The 16,475-nt window shown below is 41.3% G+C and overlaps 1 protein-coding gene across 2 annotated transcripts; it reads right to left on the bottom strand.

Annotated features, from left to right (window-relative positions):
- Nucleotides 1-994: 994 nt before the first annotated feature.
- RIC3 (RIC3 acetylcholine receptor chaperone) lies at nucleotides 995-16,144 on the bottom strand. Of its 2 annotated transcripts, none has more exons than XM_015864114.3 (6): nucleotides 15,945-16,144; nucleotides 13,376-13,596; nucleotides 12,083-12,161; nucleotides 10,392-10,485; nucleotides 6,302-6,447; nucleotides 995-5,222 (listed from the first exon to the last, which is right to left on the bottom strand). In XM_015864114.3, the coding sequence occupies exons 1-6, from the start codon at nucleotides 16,075-16,077 to the stop codon at nucleotides 4,729-4,731; spliced, it is 1,167 nt and encodes a 388-aa protein (XP_015719600.2). In that variant the 5' UTR covers nucleotides 16,078-16,144; the 3' UTR covers nucleotides 995-4,728. The 2 variants fall into 2 exon arrangements, with proteins under 2 accessions (XP_015719600.2, XP_015719601.2); XM_015864115.3 differs by lacking the exon at nucleotides 15,945-16,144 and adding an exon at nucleotides 15,779-15,938.
- Nucleotides 16,145-16,475: the final 331 nt, after the last annotated feature.

Here is a 16,475-nt window from a genome sequence, read left to right as displayed (position 1 = left end):
CCACGCACTCACACACACAGTGTCGGATTTTTTCCACGCAATCACACACACAGTGTCGTTTTTTTTCCACGCACCCACACACACAGCGTCGGTTTTTTTCCACGCACTCACACACAGTGTCGGATTTTTTCCACGCACTCACACACACAGTGTCCGATTTTTTCCACGCACTCACACACACAGTGTCTGATTTTTTCCACGCACTCACACACACAGTGTCGGATTTTCCACCCACTCACACACACAGCGTCGGATTTTTTTCCACGCACTCACACACAGAGTGTCGGATTTTTTCCCACGCACTCACACACTGTGCCTGATTTTTTCCACGCACTCACACACACAGTGTCTGATTTTTTCCACGCTCTCACACACACAGCGTCGGATTTTTTTTCACGCACTCACACACATAGTGTCGGATTTTCCACCCACTCACACACACAGTGTCGGATTTTTTCCACCCACTCACACACACAGTGTCGGATTTTCCACCCACTCACACACACAGTTTCGGATTTTTTCCACGCACTCACACACACAGTGTCGGATTTTCCACGCACTCACACACACAGTGTCTGATTTTTTCCACGCACTCACACACACAGTGTCCGATTTTTTCCATGCACTCACACACACATTGTCGGATTTTTTTCCACGCACTTACACACAGAGTGTCGGATTTTCCACGCACTCACACACACAGTGTCTGATTTTTTCCACGCACTCACAGACATAGCGTCGGTTTTTTTCCACGCACTCACACACACAGTGTCGGTTGATTGAGCACAGTGAGCCTAATGTCTGCTGTCTGTTTTCTAGGAATCCACCCCTCCCTCAAACTGGTTAAGCTCCCAAGCTGAACATAGTCACTTTGCTAGAATAACCTTCCCAGCTTGATTTGTTCCTGGGATATTCAGACTGCATGAGCTACCGCATCACACAATTCTACTGGCACTTGTGGTTGTACAAAAAGATTGATACACAGACAGTTAGCTGAGTTACATTGTCCAGTGTTTGTTATAAACAGTACTTTGATTTTTATATGCAAGAAAAAACACTTTAATATTATTGCACTAGATTGTTATGTGACTTCAAAATTAATCATAATTTTCATATTCTCGTTTAGTTGGAAAAAAAAAAAATAGCAGAAACCAACATAAAAGCCCCTCATTTCTGGTGCAATGAGTCACATCGTAAACTTCCTACATGTGTGCCTCTTCCACAGACATTAGTTACTAATCCTTTTTTGCTGTATTTTTAGGACCAACATGCATATTTTATGCCTTATTTTCTGATCTCATCTAATTTCTGTAATTATCTGTAATCATTAACAAATACCCAGGACTAATTAGCACCTCTGTGTTGGCAATAGTTTTATCAGAAAATCTAAGTTAAAGAGCACATCTTGTTCATTTTAGCTTTAAGAACAGGTATCACCATTTAACTTTTTAACAAACAGTTTAAGTAGAAGAGCAAACACTTTTACTAAGCGTGACTGCTTTCATTGGGAGACCAGAGCTTCTGTATTTTTCCACAAGTCCTGGGCTTGCTGATGTTCTGACCTATGATTTTCATTTCATTGTCTATTAGAGATTCTTTTCAGAATCCCAATTTTATTCAAATAAGCTCGTCTTCAAATTACAACTCTTCCTTGCTAAAAACAAGCAATTACTAATTAAGAACGCTGGACAAATCTCTGAGTTGATTTTCTAAAACAAATAAATACACATTTCTGTTTCAGAGGGGGAGGAAAGCTGAAGGAAAGAAGAGTTAGATGAACAAGAAGAGTATTAGTTTGAAGGCTGCTTCTATGCTGCTATATGAGGTATCACAGGCTATGTCCTATGAGCGCTTCCTGTCACCCTAGACACTGCCAACTAGATCAAGACCTCGAAACTGAGCTGTTTAGACTCTTTGGCACCACACTGTCACCCTACATTACTATCATTTTCTCCTACTGGCACTGCAAAGGAATACAAACCTGTTAGCTGTGTGTCACATGTATCACCAGCGGTCCTAACAATCAGTCTCTGTGTTAGGAGGGCACTTTTGCTTACTGGAAGGTTAGAAGAGATCAAGGACAAAATCCAGACTTGATCTAGGGATTAAATCTCAAACTAGAAGCATAGTATTGTCACACTCATGGATTTCTTGTTATTTCTCCTGCTGATACAAGGAGAATTTAACTGCCAATACAAAGTCAAACAGTTCCAAAGGACGTGCTGAGAAGCCTATGGTGTGTTGGTAGGCCTCCCTTGGGGAACAGCTGAAGACCTTGCTTCAGATCACAGCCTAGGATTTACAAATGCCCCCCCCTACTGTTGCAGTGTCCTCATTAATACAGGCTGCCTCTGCCCCTAGTTTCCATGAGAAAAGGCTGAGACAGCCCTTAAGTAATTGACAAGATTTTAAAACTTACATAGCAACCTCTGAGTCCAAAAATAGTCTTTATAGGGACAAGTCTTCCCTTTAGCATTGCTGCTTTCCAGGCTAAACAGTTCTCAGCTTTGCTGGGTCATGTCTGACAGCAGGAATCTTACACTTCCTCTGCTGTGCTTAGAAAACAGAACTGCTAGGCCAGTGAGCACCTAAAATGCTGGTTTACTGCTATTCCTTAGTCACAAGGGTCGAGTTCTTAGTTTACTATCAATCACCTAATCTCCTTTCAAAAAACATCATGTATGCTGTTAGCAAATTTATGGCATTAGGGGGTGTGTCTCCCTTTCTGTTTTTCAAGAGGTTTCCATGTTATGTGCACGGCTATTTGGGTTTATCACTGAAGTATTTGGGCCATTACTAATGCAGTACTCACAAGTTAAAAGATACAATCTACATTTTTGTGCCTTAATTCTCAGCGCTGGCTCAGGGCCAGGTCAGCCTACTCAGACAGGACAGACCCTGACCACCAATAGATCAATAGGAACATCTACCACACATTTGTGTGTATCATACAGTGCAACACACACAAACTGTGACTTCTGAATATTATAATGAGTAGAGCTGTCAGCAGCAAGAGCGTTTCGCTGCACTCTGCAGCGTATTTTCAACTAAAACATTGTGGAACATGGAGTTCCTTAGGCACAACATACTATGTTTCAGCTTCTCAGTGTACGCAACTAAAAACTCTACCCTGTACTTCATGCATAGTGCCACTTTTCCATATACTGCACAAAGTTCAATGAACAAATTTGCATGAATTTACATGAAACCAAACTTAAAATTTCACATACCGTTGTAAGCAGCTGGAATTTGAAGCACAACTTAAGCACGTTATTTCTATAGACAGCTAAAATATCAGAGTCTCTGTTTCTAAAAGGTGCAGCAAACGTAAGACAGCATCCTTGTTTCTCATGGCAAGAGGTTGGGTTACTCCTACAACCCCCTCTGCAGCCTTCATCCATCTCTTAACAGATATACACATATATAAAACTATGATACTTGGACAGAAACACTGCCTATCAGGTCCTGCGTGCTGTAGCTGTGCAGCCAGGATTCCCAGTAAAAACAACACAAGTCCTCCTCAGAGACAGAGGTCAAACTACTGCCACAGTGAAAACGAGCATTGAGAATACAGCTAGATAAATAAATAAATAGATAAATAAATAAACAAACACAAGTCTTCAAAATGATTTTAAAAGATAAACACTTCTAGTAGCAAAGCGTATCAAACATGTTTCCTCTGTTATTTTCTCCTGCTGTCACTAACTTATTCCTTAATTCCTACAGTAGGAATTCTTTATGAATAACATACACACTGTAAACACCAGACTGCAGTTGTAACCTGGAAAATCAATCAGTGAAAACAATAGCAAAAGAGATGCCTCAAAGGCAGACACACACTGCACAACAAACCAGACAGGAGCATGTAGCACAAGACACCTTTCTGTTGATGCTGCTATTCTTTCCCCAAACTCAAGATAAGTCCTGGTGATCTGGAAATACAGCTGATAAGCAGTGGTTACACATATATTTTGTTAAACAGAAGACATGCACGGATTCAAGTGAGCTGTCCCAACTTCCTTCCAGTACTGCCCAAGTCCCAGAACCAACTCCTTATGCCTCAGCCTTGTTCCTGCTCTTCTTGGGACACAAAAGAGGTTAGGCTATAGTTTCTGCAGCAGAAAATACACTGAGAAATGTGCTGCAGATTTTGGCTGTGTGTGAATGTAGGGGACTGTACCAACAATAATTTCTTGGAATTACAGCAGCAATGACGCAACTGAGAATCATTCCTATGACTATGGTCTATTATGCTGACCAGTTAAGAGTAAGAAGGCATACCTTCTCCTCCTGCATCCTGATAGTCTCTTAAATGTACCTGAATTTGATCAGTTTTCATAACTGATAACATACTGATTTCATTTCTTTTTTTTTTTTTGTTTTGTTTTTGAGAAAAGAGATTGTTGACTCTTAACAAGGAAAAAATAAGAACTGCTTGTTCAGAAATTGAAAAGGAATAAGAACACAAATACATGAATGGAATGACCTCCTTCAGTGGTCCCTAAAAGCAATGACAAAGCACTGCCAGCAAAGCAGCAACGAGCTGACAAGCACTGCATGAAAGAGAGCATTGGCTTCCAGTTCAGGTAGTTGATGTGACTGTTACTGTGGGATGAAGTTAGAGCAAAGAGAAAAAAGGATACTGCTCTTTAGGAACAAAACCCACACAAACTGACTGTTTATGACCTTCAGTGTTACCACTTAGATAGCATCCACATATTGTCACTATTACTCAAGTCCTTTTGTGTTGCGCTTTCTCAGCGTGCCTGTGTTATCTGAATCACTGGCTTTTTGCTTTTTCAATGCTGCATTTTCATTGTCAAACTCCATGGACAGTTCCTCTGGGGTTGCCTCTTCCGCTTCACTGCAGCTCTCAGAATGAAATACAGCATTTTCCGCTATTACAGCTGGATCATCCTCCTCCTCATAACAATAACAGCATCCCTCAGTGCTTTGGCTGTGTTGAAGGTCCCTCTCCCCTTCACTGATGCCAGCTACCTCATCTTTTTTCTGCACTGAATCATGACTGTCCCTTCCCACAGTGAGATCAGATAGCAGGGCTTCATTGCACAGGTACTCCTCGTCTTCCATGCCCTCCATTCTTTCTGCCAGTTCTTCTGCAGAGGGCTGGCTCAGATCGGGATAATCTACAAGGATTGTGTCTTGCTTGCGCTTAAAGCAATCTGAATTATCATAGATGGGATACGTCTCTTCTGGGTAACCTGAGGAATAAAATGACAAGCAGCTTGAAACATTAACAGCATATAAAAGTAGCGCTAATTTCAGTGATGGATGCAGAAGTGTTAGAACAACTGTTCTTAGCACTGACAGCATAATTGGCATCTACTTAAGGCTACGTATTTGTGACAGCATTTAATGTCACAGCAAGAATATGCAAACCACGACTTCTTGGAAGATGATGACAAAACTCCTCTGATTTTCAGGGAGCCAGGATTTCAACCCAGACTTCCAAGAGCGAGTATTTAAGCTCTGCTGAAAGCTATGGGAGCTAATAGGTGAAAACTGGGTGTCTTTAAATACAATCATTTTTGTTCCCGTCTATAGCATGATTTGTGCTTTACAGACTTTTCATTTAAAAAAAGCATTATTTATAAAGCTGGAAAACAGATATGAGTCAATGGCTTTGTGCCAAACATACATCATGAGCTTGACTTCAGAAAACAGAGCTTGAGGCAGCTGTTTATGCTTTATATTAGGAAACATTGCTTCCTAAGGAGCAAGGAATTAGGTCTGCATAAAGATGCATTTAGAATTCTGAAAGCAAACAGCTCAACTAGGCTGTCTTGAAAATACATCTCTGAAACAAATTAACAATGAGGAAGAGAAAGGACATTATAATTAAGGATCTTTAACAGACAGGCTTGCTGAAGTTGTCTTTTATAATATCGAAGCAAACAAATCAAAAGTAAAAACTGTAGGTTTTCCAAATAGATCCTGATTTCTAAGGGCTCTACAATTTTCTATGAAATCTAGCCCAGCAAAGAAAGGGAAAGATGAACCTACAGCAGCCAAGACCCAGCAGCCAATGAAGTGTACGTGAATATTCATATGCCACTTCTGGCAGCAGACAGCGCAGACTTTATGCTAAAGGAAATGCCAGCTGCTCTAGAATATTCTTTTTTCCTGTTATGGGTGGGAAAACAAAGCACCTCTTGCAAAGCTTTGAACATTGCTTTCTGAAAAAGAAAGATGAAGTTCAGTTTTGAAAGGAATTCAGACTACAAGTAAGCCTTGCTCAGATTTCCTCATCAGGGTTACTGTAAGAAAGGCTCTTGCTTACCTTCCCAGTCCTCCATGTAAGGAGCTTCTTCAGCTTCTTTCTCAGGAGAGATGCCATCTATGAATTTGCCTTCCTTCATAACCCTTGTAATTTCTCGGAGTTGCTGCAGTAACCTTTTTTCCTGGTCTGATGTAACATTTTGAGCCCTGGTAAAAAACATCAGACAACAGAATTCAGTCCACAATTATTGCAGATTGCTTACAGGGTTTGGGCACAACTGTCTTGCTGAGCAAGACAGCTGGAGGAAACCTAGATGCAGTATGATCACCGTTCTTGTAGTCTGTGCTTCAACTCAGTATAAAGGTTTATTCGTTTATCTAGAAAGTCTGCAAACTTCAACAAGTCAAGGCAGGCAGATTCAGACAGCATTCCATGGTACAGAAGATGCTACAAAAACTACTTGTGTTTTTTAAGAGAATGTTAAGTGAGAATTAGAGAACTGTACAGTGTTTGAAGCACTGTAAGGAAACACAATTCAAAACCTGAGCTATGCTTAAATCTAACGTGAGCCTGATCAAAACGTCTCCAACAGGCACTAGTCTCAATAGTCTAATGATGTCCTATGCCCCCTAATGATACTAGATTTGCAAGGCCTCAATTAAGAAGCCAGATGGACAGATATTGAATGAATCCAACAATGATGCTGATTGAGCGCAAGTGGAAGAGAAGGAAGGTTTAAAACTGCTAAGAAGGTGTTACAGTTAATTTTAACTTACCCTTTAGAATCAAAGAGGGAGACTTATCAGATTAAAAGCAACCTAATTCTGACTAGTTCTACATTTCTGATTCTTGTGATTACTACCAGTGATAACAGAATTATTCCAAAATGATTACTACTCCTCAGGTGATGCAATTACTGTTACAACAAAGTGATTCCAACAGATAAGATTATGTAGTCGCTACATGCTATTTTCTCTTAAAAAAGAAAATCTCATGAAAATCTTATCACAAAAAGAAGTATTTGGAGAGTGGTGACCTGAGCTCTAGTAAGTCATTCAGTGGGTTACACACCAGCTGTCACTTGGGGGAAAATGGTTCCGAGTGGTTTTATTTCATCTTGCATTTCATGTTGATCTTGCGAGGATGTTTGATCTCTGTCTAAGTACCAATCCAGGCCCCTCAGGGGACAGAGGCATTACTCTGTCTCGCTTTTGAATCCTGCTGTTATAAACAGGATCTACAACCTCTAGTTGTTCAGTGGCTCTCACCATGCACAGAACACCCACCTGCAGGCAGTATCTGAGGTCAGATGGATGATCTACACTGATCTCATCTCCAGACAGAGATCATCTCAACATTACACAGCTGCTCAGTGACTCAAGGGTGAGATGGAGAGAGAGCACTGATGAATGATTTTGGACTTAAGATGCCAAATATCTACATAAATCAGATGCCAAAATTCTCAAAAACCTGCAGCGTCCATTCTTCAGTTTTTCCTCTTATTAATCTTTCTGAATAGATCAGCACCTTAACAGACACCTTCTGCTACACACAGAAGAATGATGATGACATGATAGCTACTCCACTAAGGCAGCGGTGCCATACTGGTGTAAAGACAAAGAACAGCATCATGCTGCTGGTTTGTTTTGCACACAGTTACAAACACCACTGCACACTAACAGAATGGAGCTCAGGATCCACCAGCAGCTATCCAGATACAAACTGACTGGCTGAGATGAAGACTGAAGTGTCAGAAATCTTGTCCTTGCCACTTCTCTGTGCTTCCCCTAAGAGGGGCTTCGCCCTCAATTTGTACAGCTGATACAGTCCCAACCCTACAGGGAGGTTACAGTTTGCTCCATCAAGCTGTGTGGCACTTTGCTGCACAGAACAAGTGAAGGTGTGAGACAGCATTTTCTCAAAAGCCTGGGTTATGCAGATGTACAATTCAAAACGCGAATTAACTGGCACATGAAAAGAAATGGTTTCATCAGCTAGCTGCCTTTGACAGAAGCTGTAATAGAACTGCCAAACTAATCCTCCTTTTCTAGACAGAAGTGTATGTAATTTGAATATTTATCACCTGGATAAAAACAGACAGATCTGTCTGTTTAGCAAAGTGCAGAGATATACCAGCACAAATAATAGGATCCATCAATGCAGCTGCATAACAGTGGCATTTCATATCAGAACTCTTAATATGCTGGATATCCCCAATAGAAGGCAGCAACACAAGGTCTCCGTGAGCATTTGAAAGATCCATTCCCACTCTACATATCTTACCTAAAACACAAGCTTTCCTTTAACAGGGAGAAGTCAAAGTCCGTGCATTATTTCTACTTCATTTAAGGTCTCCAGGAAGATTTAACCTAGGATGCTTGCAATGCATGAGATGTCTGGCTGCCTGCATACAGGAGATTTACCAGGGTACAGTGTGCTTCTGAACACTGACAGGACAGATGCAAGAAGTTTAAGTCATTGGTTTTGCTCTGTACATACCTTCAACAGGGCTACAGTTGCTTACATGAAACAAAAAGTACTCACTAATAGGTATAGCAAAGGTTTCTTATTCCTAAACTGAAACAGAATATTTCCTATTGAGCTATATTGAATGTAGTGAGCATCTGCAGTCTGACAATGACACGTCAGACATGTCAACTGCTTTATTTCTTTGCTTCATTATCTCAAAATAATCACTACTTAAAATGCACTATAGCCCCCAAACCATATCCCACAGAGTACCATCTCTTTCCCTCAAAAGCTTCAAAGCTCGGGCGTATCTGAAAAAACAGCTATTTGCTCCATCAAGAGGCGCCTTCCTCTCTCTTTTGAAGAGCAGCTACATACAAAATTCACTATGAGATTCCATTTCTGATTTCCCCTGAGGTCCTCAGATCCATGTATATAAATAGTTTGGGTGAACAAAGAAGGGAAGCACTACTAAATAAAGGCTCTCGGCCAATTGCACTGAATGGAACAAATGCACTGGACTGTTCACTCATTTCATCAGCAAAAAATATCCTGAGTGTTTGAGATGCATACAAGCCCGATTCTGGCAGCCTAAAGGTAAGTATAAAACACTGCACTAGTTCTCCAAACAGAGGTGAGTCAAATAGTATCCTGTTTCACTAACAGACACAAGGCAGCTTAGGGGCTCTCCCACTGAAACTCCACCTTACTCAGGTACTCTTAGCACCTTGCATTGCTGAGAACACCAGAGCTGCAACAGATGTCCTGGTGCAAAGCAGACAAAATTACTCATAGAAGATACAATTTGCAGCAAGCTGAATATTACAGGCAAGTTCAGCATAGAATTGTTCCAACAGAATGGTTTAAAATACAAGCACGGACTGATCGAGGAAGAGTTATTGTGTTACAAGCTATCTTTTTTTGCTTGCAGACTGCCTTGATATTTGTGGTATTTCATTTTTCAGAGGCTGCAGTTATGCAATGCCGAGCTGATGTCTTGTTACACCTCTTAGGAAAAGTATAAACTTGTTAGCAATGTTTCCTTCTCACATAGACTATTCCTCTCAAATTCATAGCAAACAGTAATAAACATAATATATGTTCAGACTCTAATCTTGCCACTCGCTTCTCTTATATTTCTAAGCAAATGTATGCATTTACTGGTTATGGAGTAGAAACAAATTATTAGACATTATTATCATTTCTGCCTTTAAACATCTAATTTATGGAAATTCTAACAGACATTTACACAGATTATCAAAGCAATTCTATTAAAAAAAAAATCCATGACACTAGAAAATACCATAAAACCAATGTTTCTCTTGGGAATCATTCAGAAAATTTTTCAGTGACATAAAACAGGTTGTTCTATATACATTAAATATAGACATTTTCAGGTTAGACATAGCTGTTGTTATCCTCCAAATAACACACTATTCAAAATGGGGAGGATAAGGACAGTGGTTCTTCTGTTTAGAGAACATGAAGTTGGAAAGAATTATTATATAAACATAGGCCTTGAGAAGAAAAGCCTGTAGAACAAAAAATGCCATGCTTAAAATTAAATTGCTACACTCTGAAGTGGAATTTATAATGCTATTTTTACATAATTGACATAAGAAAATTCAATTTCTAATCAGAAAAATAACTGCTCCTTGAAATGCTGTAGCTTGAAACATACCTGTCACAGTGAGGGCCTACTCTGTTGATTAACTTCTCCATAGCTTCTTCAGTCTCTCTCAGCTTTTCCTGAAGCTGGGTGAGCTCATAGTCAGCTGTAAAAGAAACAAAATACCAGGATCTGTCAGTGGGAGCTTTTAAAACCGTTGTCTCTTAATCCCAGGTAACAAACTGACTGTAAGGAAGCCAAAACACACAGCTTCAAGAGTTCAACACATTTTTCTCAGTCAAACAGAGAAGAGCTTTGCCAGTGGTAATGGAACATACAGAAACCACCTTCTTTCAACAGCTCATCCTAATAAGCAGAGTGAGTGAGGCATTGTCAGCCCCGGAGATTAAAGGAATGGGAATATGCAACTTACATATATTTTTTTTTTCCCTAAGGGAACCATAGTGGTTTACTGTCTACTGCAAAATTAAGAGTTTTCATGGAATTTGTCTAAAAAGTCCTCGGGAACAGAGATAAAATGTCACTCAAGCACTTTAATGAGCTTTTAGAAACCATATCTTTGTCAAATAGAATAACCACCATGGGATTGATGGCATCTGACACTGCACAGGTGTGGGAGGGTAGGCAGACCATGTATCCATTAGACTCCCTGGGATGCACATCACCTAACCATATGATGTCCGGAGAGCAAAGAACTGTTTTAGAAGAAGGTATAACCATAGAAAAAATGCCAGCAGTACAATCACAGACACGGATGCACATGTCTGGGAACATCCATACTGTCTCTAATTTAGTCAAAAGAGTTAAGAGTAAGGATGGCGTTTTGTAGCTGAGAATTTCAGCTGTTCTATCGGACAGCATTATTGCGCTCTTTGTATCTCTCGCAATTTCCATGGACATAGATAGGAGGCATAACTTTCAGAGCAACTTGCCCAAGACAATTTCCTTACTCGCTGCAGCCCAGGCAAGCCAAAAGGTTGGACATTTCATTAAGAGAAAAAAATTAGTTCCCATTGTTAATAATTAATTTCCAGGCACGAGGCATTACAAGTGCACAGAAAACAACCTGTATTACAGAGCATGATCAGTAATACCAAGTTTTATATAAGTTAATTACAGCTATGTGAAGAGCATTACCTTACTGTTAGCATTCTCTATAAACTCTCAACCACTTTGCTTTCCTATTTTAATTTAGCCAGCTAAGCATAGCGTATTTAAATACCGATAGGGTAACAAATACCTAATGTCTACAAATAGTTGAATCTGTTAACTCACTGATACTTAGCTACAATTACAGAAATATTTCAGAATCCTGTCTGCCTTCCTTATATTGAGGTCGCTAATAACTTAAGAAGCACAAACAGGGAATAGAAAAAAATAGGGAAGAGGCTGCTAATGGCTAAGAATACATATATTCAAAAAGAAAATAAATGACGATAGGATATGTTATTGTTATTACTGGAATATTACACACGAGCATCCTCTTATCTATCTGCTAATTGTTGGTTACATTAGCTTTGTAGCAAATAGCTCCAAGGCCACTATTATATAGTCTCATCAGCCAGATGAGATTAGAAAGCAATGGGGCAGTAATTCACTTTAACATAGACTCTTCTGGCTTGCTCCTCACGCAGTGGAATGACAGCTTTATAGCACGTCCAGAACCTGAAGAATTCAGTAAGACCATGACTCTACAGAGCCAATGGCTACTCAGATGCAACTTAGAAATAAACAGCACTTACTGATTTTCCTCTTCAAGTTCCCAGGTGCAGCAGGAGGGCATTTCCGTTCTCCAGGGGTAGTTTTTCCCTTGGAAGCCAGCTGATAAGTGAAAAAAGCCATCCCCTCAATGAGTTACAGCAACAGTGATATATAAGGCCCAAAGGCAACGAGGTAAAGGACAGAAAAGTAAAATTATGCTAGGAACTAATCATAGAAAAACATCGCCAGCAGCAAAAACAGACAACCATGAAAGATGCCGAGGAGATCTTCTCAGCTGAAAATTCCTGAAAGACACTTGGAACAAATTTTATTTTGAAGCATAAAGAAAGCATAACTTAATTTTAGAATATTTCTCTGTTGCAGGAAAGGGCCTGATTATTCTGCATATACAAGGGAAGAAATTATTGTTTTGAAATGTGAAAAGTGAAAGTTTCTGAAGGATTTGTAAGTGACCCCACTTGACTCTCTCGTGTTTTCTGCCACTTATTCCCTACCAACTCTGTATGTGTAGCAACAATACCAACTGGCTCCGTACCACAGCTGCAGGCTCCCTATTTGATCAGCAAACCCAATTCACCCTGTTCTTGCTGTGGGACTCTCCTTCTCTCTGGAGTGGACTCAACCACATGAACATCAATCTGTCTGCCTTAAATCCCTGCTCAAAGGAAAGAGATAAATAATCTGCAAGACTTTGTCCCCTTCTTCCTTCCACAGCAGCTGGCTGTAATCACTTACATGCATGGCACATCTGCGTCACAAAAAGCTTCAAGTTCAAATCACATGCAAAACATTTGGTTGGGATTAGGGCTGTACTTTCTGACAGCACCTCAGCTAGGTTAGTTCCAGCGTGGTCACTGCCACCTTACAACTCCCATTCTCCACCAAAAGGAATTCAATAAGGGTACCCCATCTCTCCCACTTTAAATGCACAGTGCAATCCATGTTGTATGTGGTATGTACAACATACAGTGCTTTATAAAAGAATACTATTTATACATTCAAAACTAATCTAACACGACCAGACATACATATCTTCCAGCAGGAAAAAGAAAATCCTTTAAAGATTTCTCACATCAGAGGTCAATGGAGGATTACAGTAACACTTTGCTGTACTTAGTTACAGCCCTTGCAATGGCAAAAAAAAAACAAACAAGAAACTAAATATACACACCCATCTTCCACATACCAGTCAAAGGTTTGTCTTAAGTATATTTCTGATCAAGGCCAAGATGAGTCCTGATATGGAAATGGGACTAACATTCCTGTTTTGAGTATTTTTAGTTCATACACTCTTGACTTTTCAATTTTCTTACCTTAAATAAAATATACAGGATATACAAGAAGATGCCAAATCCATATATAGGGATGATTTGCCCCACAAGACCTCTCCCAGTCCCACCAGCGCTTCCACCACCTCCTCCAGCTTTGGCCTTGGCGACTGCTTCAGCAAGGTGAGACCTTGGGAAAGGAGGGGCAGCTCGGCTGTCAGGAGTCCCCTGGTAATGCATCCTTGGTGGAAAGCGACCGAGCTTCCCTGCAATAAAACACAGCAGTCATTTTTCTTCTATTACTTATCACCTTTTTACATGCAGTCCAAAAACCAAACAGGTACAGTTCGTCTCTTTTCTCTACTTTTATTATAAATGCACCACCAATTATGAAAAGCTGCAAGGCCATAAGGCTCAATCTTCAGTCAAACTAGCTGAACTCCTGCAAGTACCCACCTGCAGGTTTTTTTCTGGAAGTGAGACAACAGAAAATTACATCACGTTAATATTTGTTCTTGCTAGGAAACACTATCAGAGCTAAATTGCCAAGCATAGAAAATTGCAATAAACTTATTAGGAAGTGATATCAATAATTTGTGAAGTCCCGCTATTAAAACGTTTTTCTTCTGGGCAATGACATGGATTTTTTGACTGCTAGGGCTTTAATGAAACCACACAGGCGTGCCCCACTGGCCAGAATGCTCTCAGACTAACTCAGCCTTCACTCTGAGGAAGCTGTTACAGTGCATTTGAGTTGCAGTGAATTACTCAAAGTATATCACGGAAACCAAAGCATCTTATTTACAAGAAATTCCCACTGATACAGCAGAAATTTAACCTTTGTAAAACATTCTACATTCATGTAAATATTCTTTAGTCATTAAAAAGAAAGAGAGAGAATGGAGAAAATAATTGTTAAAGGTGAATCGGTACTTAAATGAATTAATTTGAGGCCAAAAGGATACACTTCAGTCATTTGATTGTCAAAATAATTCTGAAGGAAGTCTAATGGCTTCTAGTGTTAGGCCCTTCTTGTTGATTTTGAACTTTTATAATGATCTCCTTTTTAAAACATTCTCTATTGTGAAGAACCCATACGAACTGTACAGGAAATCAATGGCATGTGCAAGTTGCCATGAATGAAAAGAGCTGCCAAATATGTGGTATATAAATGGGAACATGCAGACACCTGGATGCTGCTGTCAATTACACGACCTAACTCGTGCCATTACAAGATTCTAATGGCCTAACGCAGTGGTAGGTGATGTGACTGCTTAACATACAATAGTATAATATCAGAACCTCTTAGGCCTTCATCTTCCAGAAATATTAAGACTCAGCTGAACATAGAAAAGCTAAAGCACAACTAAAGTAAACCTACCCCAACAACCAGACAGCTGATAATACTCCGACCATCCAAAAGAAATCTGGTTTGCACTACATAAAATTCCAACTGGGCAAATAAGTTGTCTGATCCATCCTGTGTTCTCCTGGTATTCCAGCACAACACAGCACAATCACAGCAAATTACTGTAATATGCATAGGGAAAAAGAACAGCTTCCTTCTTGGAATACCAATTTATAGAATACCATGCCTAACATTCCCTTTGAATAGACCACTTTCAAGCTGTTTTAATGAAAAGCCACCTGGTAAGAGGCATTTCCAACAAGTGGCAGTTTGATTAAAGCAGGCTGTGCCAGAACAGGTGACAACATCATAAATCAGGCATGTCACCAAAAAAATAACCTGGGGCATTTATTTTCAGTTGGATGTTGGTTTTCGATTGGGAAGGTTTGCTTTGTTTTGTGACTCAACACTCATCACCAAGCCTACATGCCACATGATGGGCACTTGTGGGTACCAGCACCTGAGAATGATGCATTTGATGTGCTGCCAAAAAGTTAGCTATGATCAAGGTTTCTCGTATTTGAGATTATGCAATGATACTACAGACCTGTAGATTTGCAGCATACCTAAGCCTAAACTCAATTCCTTGAGAAGAAGAACACACAGCAACCACTGAAGGGTAGCTGAAGTATAGCACTCACACAGGTTCAATGTAGGTACCTATTCAGCAGTAATGTCAGCCCTAAAGTGCTTGCAAAGTTACCCTGGCCAAAGGAAACCAGCAATGCCACCAAGAGTAGAGCAAGCTGAGAATCACTACTGGAGGATGCAGAAGATGAAGTCTGCAAACTAGAGACCATGCAGGTTAAATTCTAGGCCACAAATAGATGACGTTGTATACTTCCATCACCCCTCTAGCTGGCTTGCGGGCTTTTTCCCTGCCAAGGCCTGAGGTTGCGATAGCAGCTACTTCTGTGAAACGCCTCGGCGAGCAAAACCAAGAGAAAGGCAACGGGCATAAAACAAACGAGCCGCACTCGCGTAAACACACAACTCCAGCACAAGATACACGAAGAGAGGGAGATGGGAACGAACTCGACCTTCTGCACCGCACGCATCCCTCAGGTGAGCGCAGGGGGGCGGACGCGTAGGGCAAAGGGAAGGACGGCCGCACCACGTCCCCCCACCGTGCGGCGGAGCATCCCCCGACGGCAAGACCCGGAGCGGCCCCATTACGCCCCAGCGCAGCGGGCGGCGGCCTCTTACCCTCGGGCGCTGCGGCCCCGGGCTCCTGGCTGCCGCCGCCTCCCCGAGACAAGAAGGTCCGCGGCAGAAGGAAGGAGACACAGAGCACCAGGCAGGACACTACGGCCACCCTGCGGCACGTCGAGGGCGCCATGCCGGCCCTCCAGCCGCCGGGCAGCCCTTACGGACCGCTCAGCGCCCGCTGGACTCTGCGCAAGCGCGAGCGGCGCACGCGTGCGCCGGGCAGGAAGCTGCGGGGAGAGATGCCGGCAGGGAGGGATGCAGCATCACCGTCCTGCAGCATCACCGTCCTGCAGCATCACTGTCCTGCAACCCCTGTTACAGCTTATGTGCTTCCAACACGGGCTCCTTTAGGCTCTGACCCACCGGCTATGTCCTCATATGGAATCATCCCCTGCCTTGCAGCGTGCAGGGTGGGATGAGGGACGGTCCAGAGCGCGTTTAAAACTAATTCAAGCGCCCTGTGACGACCCTGCAAAATGTAGTCGTTGTAAACGTGCGTGCATTTTCAAGACGCAGCTTGCGATTTGC

Source organism: Coturnix japonica, chromosome 5 (assembly GCF_054131305.1).
Source record: "Coturnix japonica strain WE chromosome 5, WE-NBRP24, whole genome shotgun sequence".
Taxonomy (NCBI): Eukaryota; Metazoa; Chordata; class Aves; order Galliformes; family Phasianidae; genus Coturnix; species Coturnix japonica.
The sequence above is the reverse complement of the archived record's forward strand: the minus strand, read 5'-3'. Positions and strand labels throughout refer to the sequence as shown.

Excerpts from the sequence above, each read along its gene's own strand:
- RIC3 (XM_015864114.3), bottom strand. The coding sequence starts at position 16,077 with ATGGCGCCCTCGACGTGCCGCAGGGTGGCCGTAGTGTCCTGCCTGGTG. Across the intron at positions 13,597-15,944 it reads CGGGGCCGCAGCGCCCGAGG|GGAAGCTCGGTCGCTTTCCA; the intron begins GTAAGAGGCCGC and ends GTTTTATTGCAG. Across the intron at positions 12,162-13,375 it reads TCCTGTATATTTTATTTAAG|CTGGCTTCCAAGGGAAAAAC; the intron begins GTAAGAAAATTG and ends TTCACTTATCAG.